A 17,562-nucleotide genomic window follows, 5' to 3' on the forward strand; every position below is an offset into this window, starting at 1 on the left:
CTTCATTTCGGAAGCCTTTTTCTAAATCCGTGAAAAGCCACCTCTTAGGACGTCTGATGAAACAGGCGTGTGAAGTCGCTCTCCGATCCCTCTTGGAAAGCAGAGCGATTTCGTGCGGTTGGGGCCAGAAGAGTCGAGGCTGCTGGACACAGAATTGAGATCAAGCTGTCGTCTCCCGGCCGGTCTTTGTGTTCTCGCTCTGTTGCGTCTGACCCTGCCCGGTCAGGTGGCTCCAGCTGGGAGTAGCCAGGGAGTGTGAACGTCGGCTTCCTGCCCTGTATTAAGGAGGGTGAGATGGTGCGTGTGTGTGTGCTCACATTTGCTTTCAGATGGTCCCTGTAGGTGGCGTAGGCGACGGCACTCAAGAGCCCACGACAGGCAACTGGAGAGGAATGCTGAAAACCTCCAAGGCGGAAGAACTGTTAGCGGAAGAGAAATCCAAACCCATCCCCATTATGCCGGCCAGTCCACAGAAAGGCCACGCTGTGAATTTACTGGACGTGGTGAGAACTGGGGCACTGTGCGTACGTAGGCAAATTGACTGGACACTTCTTAAGTCTGAATTCAAGACAAAAGAATTCTGTCCATCGAAAATGGGTTTTCTTGACTTTAAAAGGTATAAAATTACTAGTTCAAAACTACTCGTTTTAGACCTTTTAAAATATTGTCAAATAAGGTAAAATGAGGCAAGAAGGTAAAATTCTACTTGTTTCCCTCCTAGCCGGTGCCCGTTGCACGTAAACTATCTGCCCGGGAACAGCGAGATTGCGAGGTCATCGAACGACTCATCAAATCGTATTTTCTTATTGTCAGGAAGAACATCCAAGACAGGTTCGTAAGAATGCTTTCCCTTTTCTGTCCCGGCCTTAGAGTCCAAAACAAGAAGGCCGTTCGCAAGTCCACTTCTTCCACGCACGGAAGAAGCCCTTAACATGGAGGATACGGGGAGGTAGCCAGAGAGTCGGGTATTGAGAGGCTTTTTACTCCTTTGCTACTTACAGACTTCGCCTAGCCCTCCAGAAGGATCCTACAGGCTGGGCACGGACTGCTTATAAAGGTCACAGGATTTGGGTTGTGAATATTTCCTAGTCACCCGTTCAAAATGACTTCAAAACCTCTCCGCTGTTTTTCATTGCCTGCAGAAAGTTCTCGAGCCTTGTTCTCCAGCATTAGGCGATTCGTGGAGGTCAATGCTCTGACAGGCTATTCCCGGAAGAGCCAGCTACCTTCCATCTTAGAGTCCAGGCCGTGTACTGGTTCCAAGGCAGAAGAGCGATTAGGGCTAAGCGATGGAGGTTAAGTGACTTGCTCAGGGTCACACAGCTAGCAAGTGTCTGGGGGCAGATTAGAGCCTCTCGTCTCGACCCTCTGAGCCATCTGGCCGTTAATGTGGCTATGGGGGGGCGCGGTAGTACCTTTGAACGTAGTTTGGGCTACACTCGGCAGTATCGCGGACCATGTGTTTGGCACCACTTCTCTAAACAGCCCTCTGAGGTTTCGTGGGGTTCTACACATTTCTCCTGTAAAATCGGAGTCAGCAATAGTGAATGAGTGAGAAACCAAGCGCCCCGGACTGATGATTGCCCCACATTGCCCCAACAGCCCCGTAAGTCATCTACAAACCCCCTTGTTCTTCCCGAGTGTATCGGGCTCTAAAGGAAGCTGGCCAAAGAGCTCCGCGTGTGGGCTGTTCCCTAAACACCTGCAGTGAGGCGCAGAGGAAGGCTAACGCTCCGACTTTGCTTCCTTGCAGCGTGCCGAAGGCAGTCATGCACTTTCTAGTCAACCACGTGAAGGACACGCTTCAGAGTGAGTTAGTGGGGCAGCTCTACAAATCCCTGTTACTGGATGATCTTCTGACTGAATCTGAGGACATGGCCCAGAGAAGGAAGGAGGCCGCCGACATGTTAAAGGTACGCTTTCTCCTCCAAAGTCTGCCACTTGGTGCTTGCTATTTCGAGAATCGATCATCCAGCCACTTGGCACGTACGAGGCACTGGGGATGCCCAGACAAAGTCCCTGTCTTCAGTGCCTCCACTTCTCAGGAAGTTGGTCTGTAGGTCTGTAAAAGCAGATAAAATCACAAGGTAATTGCAGCGTTAAAAAATGGGGAAAGCCTTCATGGAGAGGTTGGCACTTGCTAAGCTTGGAAGGAAACTAGGTGGGGTGGAGAGACCTCGGACATCTGCCAGCTGATTAGCTGAGGAGGTAGGGTGAGCCGCCGGGGAGGAGGGGACTTGTAAACTTGAGGAGGAAGATCAGGATCAGGAAAAAAATGGAGCTTGGGGATCAAACAGACAACACGTGTGCAAAATCACAACAAGTCTGTCCTTTCGGGGGCTGAGACTTGAGAAATTCACCTTACAAATCCGTGCAGGGTTTGCCTCTTCTGGGGTTTTGTCTAGTAACTTTTCCTCTTCCTGGGGCCAATCATTTGGGCTTGAAAACTACCAAGGCACTGATTGCCACTTGGTGTTTTTGGGAAATGGATTGTAAACTCACTGAACCCATTTGGAAGATTTCATGGTGTATCTCTAGAGGTGATAGATTTTTAGCAACAAATATTTTACATAACATTTCAAATGCTTTCAAAATCCCCATTCCGCACCTCCGCCCAGTGTTTAACTTCCCAAGCTCAAAAGGCCCCAATCCTTTCCGGCTTTCCCTATGTGTGGCCTGGAGAGGGTGGGCTTGTTATACTAAATATTGGATGAACTTCAATACTGACAAATCACTTCTTACCCAGGACAAGGAAATCGGTGTAAGGGAAACTCTTATTGGCTGGCTCAGTGAAATGGAGGGCAGGAAGATCTTCCCCGATCCTGGGGCAAAAGGGGAGATGTTAGACGTCAGACCTGCAGGGAGGGCCGGCTCTGCAGCCTGGGGAAACAGCCCACTTTGGGACCTCACAAAGCGCATGTTTGCGGGTGCAGAGTGCGTACCCCGAGTCTTTCCAGCTAGTTAGGTCTTGCTTGGAAGGCTTAGGCTGCTTGGCCCTAGGGTGTGAGGAAGTGCAAGGAGCAGCTTGAAAGCTTTGCTTTCACTTTTTTCCTCTCTCTGATGCAGGCCTTACAGCGAGCCAGTCAGATCATTGCTGAGATTCGGGAAACTCATCTTTGGTGAAGAAAAGTCCCCAGCATGCACGGAGGCGAAGATGCTGCCTCTTGTACTAGTTGTTGCAAATTTCACTCGAGTGTCATTTAGGAATTCTTGTGTTTGGAACTATGTAAATCTGTTATGAGAAATTGAGACAGAAAATATACCGTTTTGCAGAAGAAACATATATAGACATATACATACATATATATATATATATAAACCCCCCATGTTAAATATGAATAGCTGGTTCCCTGAAATGTTCTGTGTGTGTGTGTGTGTGTGTGTGTGTGTGTCTGTATATGTACGTTCCAGCAGTGCCAGGGTTCTGGAGCCAGTTGTTTGTCCAGCTTATCTTGTCCTATCTCACAAGGTCTTGTGATCTCCTAAGCAGTCTCGAGCAATGACCAGCACGAGCCCACCAGACGAAATAGAAGCGAGCGATTTTGATCGGAAAGCATGCATAGACTCCAAGCCAGCAACTGTGATCTGGCCCTCAGATTTGCAAGTTGCTCAAGTTGGACATCATTTTAGAATCCACATTTCCTCAATGACCATCTTTTAGCGTCTTCACTTCCTTCACTTTAGATTGGCTAGCAAGAAAGCTGAAGGCAAAAGGAGGGTGATGCTAATGCCTGGAAAGAACCCATGAGTACCGGGCTCTTCTGAGCCTGGGACCAAAATTTTTAGTCTCAATGCTTTAAAAAAAAGGGCAAATCGTCCATTTTGACTTCAGAGATTCACACTTTTATGCTCTTCTTTAAAGACCGAAGTTAATGAAAGTGGAATTGTTTCTAGAAGTAACGATGTCCCATATTAGGTGACTTGGGAAGCAGTGGGGGGAGGGACAAAGTATCTCCTGGTTTCTTTTTTGCCCCCAAAGCAAGGACTGATTATAAGGCCGTATCTTCTTTGCCAAGAACTGCTAGGAAAGGCTACTGACGACTATACACACACCTCATCAAAATTCAGTTTTAAAACAGATAAGTCCTTGAAACCCTTTCAAAATGGCCCCAAATTGGGGAAATTGGGTACTCTACCAGACATGCCTTGGGCAACATTTTAGGAATACCTTGTGTTACACTATACACGTCACAGGCACAGCTAAAGCCCATACCTACTGTTCCATACACCCAGAAACAGTAAGCCCATATCACCTGATCTCACGCCCATGCTAGTAAGCTACCAGCAGTAGTAGTGACAGATTATAACCGGACGTTTTCTGTTTTGTTTCAAGTGTTGGGTGGGTAGGCGAGAAACATTCAAGTGAAGCCCCGAGGTAGAGAGAAAACTTCTGACCTTGATTGTGTTGTTGCTGTTGTAAATAAAACTGCTGTGAAAGACAGCCAATAAACAGAACTTTGGAAGCTTGTTTTCAGTTCATTGGTGGGGGGGGGAAGGGAGGACTAGAAAGCATTTCTGACCCTGACCTGAAAAATGAGAGAAAGGAAAAGGGGTTTTCTTGGGATGCCACTCGGCATTTCAGAACGCATTCTAACTCTAGAATGTTAAAGCTGGAAGGAGCCACAGAGAACATCTATGGCAGCTCCTCCCTCATTTTATACATGACACCACAATGGAGTGGTGCACTCAAATTAATTCACAAAACCATTTGTGACAAATTAGGTCTCTGGCCTGATTCCCAAAGAAGGTATTCTTGCTCATCTTCCAGAATTGACATCAGTCTTAACCTTGAGTGCTTCTTAGCCAAGCCTCCAATTTAACTTGGTTTTATTAGCTAGGGATATAGAGCGGCATTATTAGGTTAGATCAGAAGCTCTGGACTCAGATCCTATCCCAGAACTGCTTGGGTGGCCTTGGGCAACTCAACTCTGATGAGCTTTCTAGTCGTTGGTTGTGGACTGCATTCCAGTATAATTAGCCCGAGACAAAAAGACGGTAAGTCTAAGTTAGAATGAATTTTCAAAGTCTCCGTTTTGGAAAAAGCTCTTGCCTTTGGTCTTAGAAGCAACAGTATCAAAGGGCTACCCAGAACCTCCTGAATCCAGATCTGACTCTACCTACTTAGACAACTAGCTGCCCCTAAAGTTCCTAAAAATATAAAACTAAGTAGGCTAGCTAGTGTAATACTTGAGATTCATGAGCTGTCTAGGACTCGCACCTCGATTGGATGAACTTCAAATTAACTGAATTATAAAATTCCTTGCTTGTTGAGAAGCCAGACTTGGGCCCAAACGCCGGAGCCATTCCTTTCTTTTTGAATGAACATCTAGAATCTCAGATCTTTGAAGCAGATTATTTATGATGGTCACATTAACTTTTCTCTCCTTGAACTGAAATATGGAAAGACCATTAGTAATTCTTGTGATTGATCCGATCAACACCTTACAAACGGTAACCCATTCCTTCAGAGAGGAAAATGACAATTTGATTTTTAAAGGTTTCTTGTTTCAAACCTTTTTTTCTGAGGTTAATAGATAAAATAGGCACTCTTGCCTCCCACCCCTTGTAAATATTTTCTACTATGTTTAAAATGAAAACGATTCTTTATATTTACTTCTTCACCACAGTCTGCACAGCAGCGAAAAGGGAAGGCAGGGTACATAACACTGCTACTCTTTTCTTGATGTCAATATTTTCCTCCCTCAGATTTTCTGAAGTTGTTTTTCTTCCACAGAACTAATTTATCTATTAACCATGTAAACAAGATGATTAAACTGAGAAGAGTAGCACACCAGATTCATCTTTAGGCTGATGGTATAAAATTTTTATTATCAGCTACTTTTTCCAGTCACAATTGAAGCCACTTTATAACGTAGAAATTTCTTTTTCCTATCTTCAGTAGTGAAAGTCCGTTCTTGAGGATGTGTTCTCCAACAACTAGAACACTTTCTGGATTAGTTACTGGTTTGTGGTTTATACTGACTCCTCCTTCTGTAATCATCTGGTACCTAAAAAGAGAAATGTAGAAAAAGGAAGCTCATTCATTTCAAATTGAAATGGAGATCTATTATACAGTTATTTCTGGGCGAGTCTTCAAAGTATGGAGTTTTGTTGTGAAGCACTTAAAGGACCCTTTAGTGAGCCATTAACAGTAAAAAAAAGTTTGCTAAAGGAAAGGTTTTTTCATCTCCTCCCTTCCCTAGTGTAGGAGAAAGAGTGCAGCAGAGCAAGCAGCATGCTCAGACTCAATTTCTCCATCACTTTTATATTGTCATACTACATCTCATCATTGTGAAGCATTTTTTAAATCCGAAAGTCCCATTTCGAGGCGATCACAGATCTCCCCCATCGACTCTGTTCATACGTTGTAGCTGAAGGTACCTACCGCCGAGTGAAGAATTAGGCCGCAATGGCTTTGGACTCTACCCACCTTACTGAAGAGACACTGGTCAGTCAGTTCTGAGTGCTGAGCACGTCTTCAAAGGAGGGAAAAAAGACGGATGCATTCTTTCTGACAGCGTCCAATTGGTTTCCTTCCTCTTTCTGCTTCTAAAACATTCGTGGGAATCCAGAATCCTGGGGACTCTCCCATGGATCACATTGCCAGCGTTTCTACCACTATCTCCAGGGAACCATGTACAGAACAAAACCTGCCTCCTCTTTTCAAAAGCAAAACGAATTCCTTTTTCTGACTTCCCTGTTTCTGGGCCTGCTCCATTCTTATTCACTAGGCCCCAAACCTCATAATATTCTGATGCTGCTGGATCTTTTGCTCATTTGATCACTATGTGATCACTTCCTTGTTTGGCAAATGGTTACTAAGGCAGTTGATGGGCTTAACTTCTCCTTATGACAGATGATTTCTATCAAAGCTGTCTATTTCCCTTCTTCCACCAGTTTCTGAATTTCTACTGCCGATAACAGGTTGGAACTATTTTCCCGGCATGCCACATCGTTCTCTCTGACTTTGTATTGCTGCTGATGGGCCGTGTCTGTCAGTCTGTATACTGACACTGGCTGCAAACAGAAAGCTTATGGCAGAATGACTCGTAATCACACCAATATCAGCATTTACGTTTTTTGTTGCCATCAACCAGTGTTCCTCCTTATCCACTAACTTCCAAAGTGTACGGAATGACTCTCTTTGTCATCTGGAAGTTTGTCTTTTTGGCCTCTTTCCTGCCAATCTATTTGTCACCATCTTTGCCTCTTCCCACTTTTGTACTGAAGTCAGAGTTGGGAAGTGGGAGTTAATGTAGCTTGGCAGGCCCAGTGGTGACCTCCACGTGGTTTCTGTGTGATATTTGCCACAGATCCAGGTCCAGAGCTGAAGTTTACTTTGGTGGGGCTTTTTACCAACACGTTTGGGGAGCATGACACGGGAGGCCCGAACACCTCATAAAATGTGATTTCGACTTGCCTTCAGATAGACAACAAAGCCAACTCTGCTAACTCTTCTTTGATTCTCTAAGAGGAATATGGCAACTTCCCTTTCACGGACTTCCTTGTTTTCTACGTTTATTTTACAAACATCGCTATGAATTGCGGCCCTTCCAGGAGGATGTTGGAGTTCAGTCACTTCAGAGGTATCTGACTTTGTGGCTCCATTTAGGGTTTTCTTGGCAAAAACACTGGTCTGGCTCGCCATTTCTTTTGCTTGTTGCCTCGGGTCACACACTTAGCAAGTGTCTAAGGTCAGATCTGAACTCGGGAAGATGAGTATTCCTGACTTCAAGCCCGGCACTCAGTTCGCTGTGCCCTCTGGCCGCCTGCCCCCGTAGGGATGTGTACTCATCGATGACTGAACACCTATAGCTTTGTTTGCTTAGAGCAGAGGGTCTGGTACAAAATAAGCAATGAATAAATAAATACGTTTCCATTACAAAAGATGATGGAAACTTGTTCTATCATGCAAAGGACCAGGGCCTCTTTTGTAGTTTTGTTGATCTTACAGACTGGGGGATGAGGGGGAAACGGCATCTTGACTAAATATCATGATGAATATCATGCCTTTGGACACAGGAGCTTTAATGATCTTACCCTCTGGGGCCATCTGGAATGGCATTTGCTTTGCGACAGGTATCTAATACGCTTGTTCCAGGTTCAAGAACTAATTCGGAGAATGGAGCTTCTTTAAACAGCTCTTTTAACTCTTCATCAGACATAATTTCTAGTGCATCTATACTGCAGTGATAAAGGGCTTGGGTACACCTGAAAAACATGCATTTCAAAACAGAAGTTATTTAAGTACTTAGAAGCATGCACTTTCTGCTGGAAAAAACAACCTGCATTTTGGCCCCACAGTGATTTTAATGGTCACAGAATTTCCAAAATGGAAGAGATTTTAGGAATGATTTAATCCAATTTATGAGCAAATATTCTTAAGCTGTCCAGGTCATACGGCTAGTTAGTACCCGAACTACAGCCTAAATCTCAATCCAATTCTTCCAATTTATGTGTAAAGCTGAGATTGCCCAGATGTGATGTAGCTTCATACAGCTGCCACGCTGGCTGAGGTTGCCCACATAACCATGCTGGGTACCGATGATGCTAAAAGGTTACCTTTTGGCAGATCCCAATCCCTCCTGGCCATGAACAAATTTTGTCACTTCTGTTGCAAGCCGTATTTGGGGTCCCCGTTTTTCTGGCGCTTTCATATGCATCTGCATTATATGTTCGATTTCCGGAAGGGGTAGAAAAGTGAAGAGTTTAAGGTACCTCAGAGGAAAAAAACAGCGAGATAGTCTTCTGTATCACAAGTAAATTCTCCCTTACACTTCAAAGCAATCTCCAATGTTCTGAATATCTATGAGGGACCAGGTTAGCCTGCCTACCTGAAGAGAATCAGTCTGGGCCTTTAAAAGAACCAGACAAAGGAAGGACTTGGTTTAGAAAGCTCACGAGACTTTTGGGCATTAGAACGTGATGATTCAATTACTTAAAAAGAAAAAAGGGACACAGAGGTCCGATAGATACAAAACTACATGGAAACAAAGAACTGAAACAAATAGGTGCCTGTCATTTGGGAAATGCGTTGGAAAAACACCCAAGTGGTACATGAATTCCTTGGGGAAAAAAACAGTATCTTAAATGTGGCTTTGTACCCATCTGACAACAGGCCTACATAGAACATCCAACCTCGGTCTGACCTCGATTCCTACCATTAACAACTTCTTTGTCAGTTGAACACAATTTCATACCACATCCATGGTCTTTGGATTAAATAGTGTAAAACAACATCAAAATCCTAAAAGGGATTCTCATTTTGTAACTAGCAGTCAGTGATGTTGTTTCCATTATTTTTAAGTTGGATTTTATTTTTTAATGAACAAAAATGAATTTATTTCCCTCTTTTCCTTTGAGGGAAAACCCCCATGTGTGATAAATAAGCAGCCCAGTCAAGCAAAATAAATTTCTGCATCCTACGTGCAAAAAGCATCTCTTATTCTGTACACGATGGTCACACAATCTGGATCCTCAAGTCCGTCAAAGTTTTACTTTTTATTTTGTGCTTTTACAGTGATGCTTTTCTGATTTTGCTCACTTCACTCTGCCTTACTCATCCAAGTCTTCCAAGGTTCCACGGACGTTATCCCTTTGTTATTTCTTATGGCAAATAAACCCATTCCTAATCTGTTCACTGAATAACGGACACCCCTTAGCTTCTGCTTCTACGGTACTGCAGAAAAACGGAGTGTACGTAGTTTTGTACACATGGGCCCCATTCCTTTTTACTGGATCTCCTCTGGGGACAGGCTTCATAATACTGCCAGGAGAAGCAGGATAGCAGAGTGGATCAAGAACAAGGACTGGAGAAGGGAAGGCCTGGGTTCAAATTTGGCCTCAGATACTTTCTAACTATTATCCAAGTCACTAAACTCCGATTTCCTAGCCTGTACCACTCCTCTGCCCTGGAATTGATTCTAAGTACCTAAGAGAAGGTGAAGGTTAAAAATAAAGGAATGATGTTGGGAGGTCAAAGGGCAGATACAGCTTATTTGATACTTTTTGGGGCACAGTTAAAAAGTTTTCCAGAATGTCGATTTAAACTGATTTGCAGTTTTCCCTATTCTACGGTTATTAAAAAATACTGTCCAACAGTTCAGAACAAATACTTAAAATCACGCTACCAAGAAGCAATAAGTAAATACTATTTTGTGACCCTTTCCCAAAAGGAACCAGGATGACCTCCAAAAGCCAAGATAAACTATACCTGTAAATACATAAAAAAGAAAACCTAAGGAGGAAGAATAGCATATCGTTGGGCCATGAATGCAATCACTTGAGACAACAGAGATACTGAACCATACACACGTGCCCCCTCCCTTCATGTAAAGAAAGCCCCGGTGGTAAATGTTTGCATCCACAAAACAACAACTCAACAAGCCTTGCAAAGGATTTGTGTGCTAACCAATGAGTGTCACGGCCACACTCTGGGTAAAGGATCATGTAAGCATTCTGGATGAAAGAAATGTAGTCCCTGTTGTAAGAAGGGCACGAAATTGTGGATCTAAAAACGGGAGAAGGAACTTCTCGCTTCAAAAAGTGAACCGATAATCGTCTGCTAATTTCTGCAGCAAATGACATCTCTGGGAAAAGGCCGCTTACCTTTCTACACAGTCATCGGGCTGTCGGACGAAAAACTGATAAAATTCAAACGGAGAAGTGAGCTCTCTGTGGAGCCACACGGCGTTGCCAGCAGATTTCCCCAGTTTGGCTCCAGCTGTGCTGGTGATCAGAGGAACGGTGATTCCGAAGACATCTTTCCCAGTCACCCTATGCAGGAAGAACAGCTTCGGTGTTTCTTTGCTCATTTAAAGGTGGAAAGACCCGACCCCCCCCCAGCCCCACTCACCCCTACGACAGGGGAGGTCTAAATTGATACAATTTGTAAGCTGCTCCCTAAAACTATTTAGAGCATTAAAGGTGGATGTGTGTACATACATGTACACGTACACACGAATCGAAGGCTCGGGGCTCGACTCCTAGAATGGTGTCCTTTCCACATCGTCTCCCGGTAATTCGTTACTTCTCAAGAGTCATTTAAACTTTGTGTAACCTGGTTTCAGAATCAGTAAAATGAGTGAAAATGAAATGAAAATGTCAAAATCAAAGCTTCGAAGGCTGACGACTACAAACCTGCACCAATGGAATGGCTACGGAGAAAGTAAGAATTTTAAAATGAAAATCGCTTCGGGTCCCGCTCTGCGCTCTGCTAAGCAGCTCGTCGCCACCTGCAGCGACGAGGATAAGATCCGACAAGTTCTACACCAGCAGCAGCCCCACATGGGCTCTATTTACGTAGATAGTCATCTGATCCGCAGCAGCTCTGAAAACCATCCATTAATCCTCATCGGGGGGACAAAGAGCCTGATCAGCAAAATCATGGATTGTGGGTTCACTACCAAAGTAGACACTGGCTGAAGATGTGAAAAAATCCATCGTTTATGAAGATGCGACTTGAATTCAAAAGAACCTACCCAGCTCCAGGGATGGCGATTTAGACCAAAAAAGTAGACTTTGTGCTTAATGTTAATGAAGAGTGACTAAGCAAGTCTGGTTGGACACCCTGATACTCAATGTTACATTTTTCATAACGTAAAATAAAAACGTATCAGGTCGGGTCAGCGAGGCAGCAGAGAGCCAAGAGCACCAAGCCTGGGGTCCGGAGGGCTTGGGTTCAAACCTGGCACTTCCTGGCTGTGTGACCCTGGGCAAGTCACTTACCCCTACTGCCTAGCCCTTGCCACGCTCTTCTAAGAATCTCTACTTAGCACTGACTCTAAAATAGAAGGGGGGACAGGTTAAAAGGGAAAAACGTTCAGCGTATCAAGCAGAGTATCTGTTAGGGGTGAATTAACCACAGCTCCTCTGGTGGTGAGACACGAGGGGCAAGAGGAGGAAAAGCCACCACGTCCAAACCCATCCATCATGCGCACTTCTTGAACATGTTTCCTTTCACCTTGTAAACCTTAAAATTTCTTAGACTTATGAATGTTGGAAATTTCCCCAGTGGGAAATCTCATACTGGAAAAAATTTCCTACTGATAGTAAGAACTCTATTGGAATATGAAACCCCTTGGCATGGGAGGATCCTTCTCCTCCCTACCTAAGACTACTTTAGGACTGAAACCTTTTGCTAAACAATGGAAAGGGCTTTGACCTATGCTTAAGCATAGAACAGGAAGTTCTTTGAGTCATGATTGATTTTAGAATTGATACAATAGAGATACTTGGAATGACAGAACCAGGTCTTTAAACTACAATCTCCACCCTACTCAGAGTAAAAGGATTTAGGAAGGGCTGCAGCAAGGATCAAGATTTAATTATTTGAAAATATGACCTTCAACAGACATGTGCAAAGGGGCAGACCTCTGGGCGGTCCTGGGTTAAGCTAGAGCCACCATTGGCACAGGGAAGACATGGACAGTGATTGGTAGATGTGAGAACTGAGGGGAGGGAACTTAGATGGTTTCCTTAAAGATAGCGGGGTCTGAGGACTGGGGGGAGGTCGAGAGGTTTTGCTCTGAGAGGTTGTGCTCTGAGAAGTTTTGCTCTGAAGGAGTCTGAGAGGAGGGCTTGCTCTGAAGGAGGCTGGAGGTGGAGGCCCCTGGGACTGTTTCTCCATTTTGGTCATGTGAGTGATAGGGACTGATCTCTATTCTTTGCCTCAGGTATCTAAGGGCTTGGGCCTTTTGGCCCAGCTATTTAATCCCCCCCCCCCCATACCTTTCTTCCTCCTGTTTGTAATTAAAAACTCCATAAAAGGTTGACTGCTGACTTGAGTTTTCATTTAGGAATTACATAGCTGAATTCCTTGGCAACCTTAAATATATATCAGTCTTTTAAAGTGATTTCCTTGTCACAACCTGAGGGTCCCAACAAGTCAGTAAGGCAACAACCTCAAGAACCACATGGCAGTCGTCTGGTCCCTTCTCATGCCTTCACTTGACTCAAGTCTGGAATCACCTTCTACTGAGAGGCCAGTGACCTGCTCTGAAACTCTCTTCCTCAAACCCTTTTATGGGGAAAAATAAGCTCACGTTCCGAGTGCTTTAGGGCTGAGGAGGCACTTTCTGCAGGAACAAGCCTTAAGAGGTGGCTAGAGGAGGCGGGATGAGCCGAACCTCTGGTGGACGTCTGGATTTTCTGCTCCTTTTCCATTTCTTAAGTGTGGCAGAGAATGCTTTAAAGCAAAACCAGTTCTGTTTTCTCCTTTGAACAACAAACGCTTCTTAAGATCTCTGGATCACTTGGTTCAACCAGTTCCTTCCGCTTTGGGGCAGGAGAAGCTCAGAGTTGAGGAAGTCGGACTCGTCCAAGAGGCACAGTCGAACCCAGGTGGCCAAGTCCGGGGCTCCTGGCATGACGACGGCACACGGATTCTGCTTTTTCGTACAAAAATCAGTCCAGCCCAACGGAGTTTGACCCCAGAAGACGTGGCCACCACGTGACCGTTCTCACAGCTCAAGAAGCCAGGTGTGGAGAGGCTGCCATTTCTGCACACATGTCAGCATGCATCACGTAAAGTGATCCCTCACAGGTCCTTTGAAGTTGGAGCTGGGAGGAGCTGGGTTCAAAACCGGCCTCAGATTCTTCCTAGCGGTGACCCTGAGCAAGTCACTTAACTCCAAACGGCTCATCTTTGCCACTCTTGTCTTAGAACAGATAGTAAGATAGGCTGGGGCTTAAAAAGAAAATGGGGGGATGCCACAGCACTAGAGGGCATGGCACTCAGTGGTGGTGGGGGGGCACAGCACTGGGGGCATGGCACTCAGTGGGGGGCAGCACTTGGTTTTGGGGGGGGCCATGGCATTCAGTGGGGGGGGGGCGGCACTCCATTTCTAAAAGGTTCGCCTTCACTGCACTAGATGGTGTCATGCCTCTTATTGACTCTGGTCAATCAAAGGGAATTCCTGTTCCTGGCAGGGACTGGACTGGCAGGCCTCTTAGGATGGCTGGGCAAATCCTAGGATGGTGCCGCCCCTCATCTGTAGCATCTTCCCCCTCTCTGCCTTCTCTGAGCTCCAGTCTTAGTCTAAGGCCTCACTGGGGGGTAGAAGAAACCTCCCTCATGTCTGAAGACTGCCAGGCCGGGAGCCAAGACAGCGAACTTGGGAAAGGCCCATCTCCGGGTCTGCTGCAGAATCTGCAGGGTCCAGACCTGAGGGGCCTTATTACTTTTAAGCGGGGAAGCACATCCCCTTGGCCTATCCCCTGCCCCCAAGGAGCCCCGGGCTGTCCTGGCAAGGGGGTCCCACAGCCCCTTCTCTCTCCAGTCTGCCCCAGTCGCTTCACTTCCGGACCGCCACCACCGTGCCTCGGACCTTCCCCTCCAAATCCTCCCCGTCTCTTTGGCTTTGCTTTTGGAGGAGAAGCAGCCCTTCTTGCACGGCCCACCCCCAGCTTCGCCTACATCTCCCGTTTCCCCAGAAAGTTCTCTCTGGGCCCGATGGCTCCTGTCACTCTGACCTTCGGCTCCTCCTCAGGCTTTCTGTGACTTAGAAAATCACACTAGGCTCAGGCTCCCCTCCTCCTGGAAGCGGACAGTCACTGAGGCTGCTCTCTTCGCTCTCTCCACAATTAGCTGGAGGGCCTTCCTCCTCCCTGAGCTGCTGCAGCAAGGAGGCCCGCACCCCAGCACCCCGGCACCCCCTCCCTCCGGGTGCTCTCTGCCAGCTCTTCACTCCTCCTTCCCACACCCCTCCCAGGGACCCCGTCTTCTTCCATCCGTCCATCACTAGCTCTAGCAGGATGCCCACAAACCCCTACATCCGGGCCTCCCTCATCAGTGGGCGGCATCCCGGACTCTCCAGAACTCAGGATTTTCTCCCTTCAACCTGCCCCTCCTCCAAGGCTCCCTTTTCCCTCGGAACGGGAGGCCCCGCCCCCGGGGGGAGGGGGAGCCCACACGAGCTTCCCCCCCACCGGCTCGTGCCCCTCACCTGCGGACGAACTCGTGGCCCGACATGATGTTGCCCAGCTGGTCCGAGCCGCCCAGCTGCACGCGGCAGCCGTAGCGCTGGTGCAGGTGGTAGAAGTCGTAGGCCTGCAGCACCGGGTACAAGAACTCGGCCAGGCTCATGCCCTCCGGGCTGCCGAGGCGGGCCTGCACGCTGTGGCGGCTCAGCAGGGGGCCCATGCGGAAAGAGCCGCCCACGGCGCCCAGGAAGTCCACGAGCGCCAAGTGCGAGTACCACGCCGCGTTGTCCAGGACGGTGAAGGTGCCCCACGGCCGCCCATCGTGGAACAAGCGCCGGTGCTCCGCGGCCAGCTGCTCCAGAGAGGCGCGCAGGGCTTTCGCGTTGTCGCGCACGCGCTCCGCGCTCAGCGCCGTGCGCTCCTTGCTGCGGCCGCTCGGGTCTCCGAGGCGCGCCGTGGCCCCGCCCACGACGGCGATCACGTGGTGCCCGGCGCGTTGGAAGTGCAGCAGCCCCAGCACTGGCAAGAGGTGGCCCACGTGCAGGGAGGAGGCCGTGGGGTCGAAGCCGCAGTACACGGTCTGGGCGCCGCCGGCCAGGAGCTCCGGTAGCTCCGGGGCGACGCCCTTTGCCGGGAAAATGTCCGCGAACAGACCTCGCATCTTCTGCGCCAACAGCACGTCCCGCGCGCCGAAATGACCCTTACACCGCCGCCCCGAGAGTCGGGGCCCGGGCCAGCGACCCAGACCGAACAGCCGGCGGAAAACCTGGAACATGGGCGCCGCCATCTTGCTCAGCGGGGCGGAGAGCCTCGCGAGGCATTGTGGGATCGCAGCACTAGGCTCCTCCCCGCCAAGGCCCTGGTTCTTGGGAAGCTGCGGAGTGGCTGGCCGTGACGTCACCACTATCTCGGGGTTAGCCACGCCCCCCAGCTGTTCTCTAAAACTAGAGAAGGTCGCCGGAACAGCGAAGTAACCAGCTCTGACTGTATGGGTCGGGATGGGTGCGAGGCTTTGAGGATTAGGGAACCGGGAAGCCGGAGTTCTGCCGGAATGGCGCGGGACGGCACTGCCCGGTCCGAGATCCGCCCCAGGCTTTAGGGGGCGCCGCGACGACAGGGTCAGGCTGGGCTCAGGAAAACTGACTCTCCCTGCAGCTCCCAGAGCCTCCGTCAGCGTCCTCCTGTCCTTGTCCTGGTGGACTGGACAGGCCCAATAGGCCCTGCCCCAAAGCAGCTTCTAGTCCTGGGGTGCCCCCATCCCCGGGGAGCCAGGGGACATGACCCGTGTTGTCTGGGGAGGATGGAGGAAGGGACTTTGGCAACAGTCATTCCGAGACTCAAAGAACCCATCTCCCGGAGTGCTTCCAGTCCAGCCTGGACACTTCCTAGCTGTGTGGCCCTGAGCAAGTCACTCACCCTGTCTGCATCAGTTTCCCCATCTGCCACGAAAACCCCACATAGGCGTCAGACTGAGCCAACGGTCCAATCCCAACTCTTCGGGCTGGCGCTTCAATCCCACACCCCATCCTGAAGTCCCTGCTCTGAGCTCTAGACTGGGGCTGCCCAGAGATGGAGGAGAGACATCGCCCCCAAGGACCAAAGGGGCCCAGAGAGTAGAGAAGCCGGGCGAAGAGTTTAGACTCCATTGAGACGGTTTTCAGCCCCTGCCGCTTCCCTTTCCTTTCCAGCCTCTGCGTGTCCTAGTCTGACTCCCTGCCTCAACTTGCCTCTCATTTGCCAGCCCTGATGGCCTCTTCAGTTCTCAGCCTTCTCCGCCCCACCGGCGCTCTCCTGGCTCTAACTTAGACAAGTGACCCCTCCTCGGTCCCCTTGGCGGGCTCAGGATCCTCGTTTGCCCCTGTGGGTTGAATTATGATTTCTTGCACACAGACTCCCAGATCTTTCTTTCCCCTGAGCTTCAGTGTCACACCACCAGGGGAATAGATTAGCTGTGCGATCATTGTTGTTCAGTCCTTTCAGTCATGTCTGACTCTTCATTGACCCCATTTGGAGTTTTCTTGCCAAAGAGACTGGGGAGGGAGTTGCCATTCCTTTCTCCAGCTCATTTTACACAGGAGGAAACTGAGGCAAACCATTAAGTGGCTTGCCTGGGGTCATACTTTTTATATTATATTATACATAACTTTTATATATATTATATATATATATATAAATAAATATAATTTATATTATATTATATATAACATACATATTAAGTGAGGCAGAATTTGAACTCATGTCTTCCTGCTACAATCTTGACTCTTTACCCTCTGTGCCACCTAGATGCCCTCTCCTCTTGTTATCAATAAAAATTGAGGGCATCCTAGGATGAGTATGGAGAGGATTTATTTCATTCTTGCAAGAAGGGCAACCACCAGTACAAAGTGCTCATTTTAACAAGCAGCCTTTCATCCTATTCTTACCATGCAGGATTCCCTCACCTCCATCCCTCATTAGTTGAGTGAGGGAGTGCCCTGTTTTAAGGGAAGAATCCCACCTGAGAACCAACTCCTTGGCATGAGCCCCCTCCTGTTTCCTACATCACATTGGCAAAAATTGGCTGCCAAATCCGGCCCAAAGACGAGAAAAGAACATTCATTGCTTCCTTCATACCTATTAACCATGAGAAGAAAGCACTGG

At 47.9% G+C, this 17,562-nt stretch overlaps 2 protein-coding genes across 8 annotated transcripts in view; one reads left to right on the top strand and one right to left on the bottom strand.

The window, feature by feature from the left end:
• DNM1L (dynamin 1 like) overlaps nt 1–4,463 on the top strand; it is a 69,718-nt gene extending 65,255 nt beyond the window's left edge. For all 7 annotated transcript variants that reach the window (XM_007502554.2, XM_056797381.1, XM_007502556.2 and 4 more), the window contains 4 exons: nt 330–503; nt 722–831; nt 1,754–1,913; nt 3,067–4,463. In XM_007502554.2, coding sequence (XP_007502616.1) covers nt 330–503; nt 722–831; nt 1,754–1,913; nt 3,067–3,123 — 501 coding nt within the window. In that variant the 3' untranslated portion in view covers nt 3,124–4,463. The remainder of the gene's footprint in view (nt 1–329; nt 504–721; nt 832–1,753; nt 1,914–3,066) is intronic.
• Nucleotides 4,464–5,802: 1,339 nt separating this feature from the next.
• LOC100026880 (tyrosine--tRNA ligase, mitochondrial) lies at nt 5,803–16,680 on the bottom strand. Its single transcript, XM_007502551.3, has 5 exons — nt 14,946–16,680; nt 10,609–10,776; nt 8,563–8,718; nt 8,041–8,211; nt 5,803–6,008 (listed from the first exon to the last, which is right to left on the bottom strand). The coding sequence occupies exons 1-5, from the start codon at nt 15,707–15,709 to the stop codon at nt 5,849–5,851; spliced, it is 1,419 nt and encodes a 472-aa protein (XP_007502613.1). The 5' UTR covers nt 15,710–16,680; the 3' UTR covers nt 5,803–5,848.
• Between the last annotated feature and the right edge of the window lie 882 nt (nt 16,681–17,562).

This window comes from Monodelphis domestica, chromosome 5 (assembly GCF_027887165.1).
Source record: "Monodelphis domestica isolate mMonDom1 chromosome 5, mMonDom1.pri, whole genome shotgun sequence".
Classification (NCBI taxonomy): Eukaryota; Metazoa; Chordata; class Mammalia; order Didelphimorphia; family Didelphidae; genus Monodelphis; species Monodelphis domestica.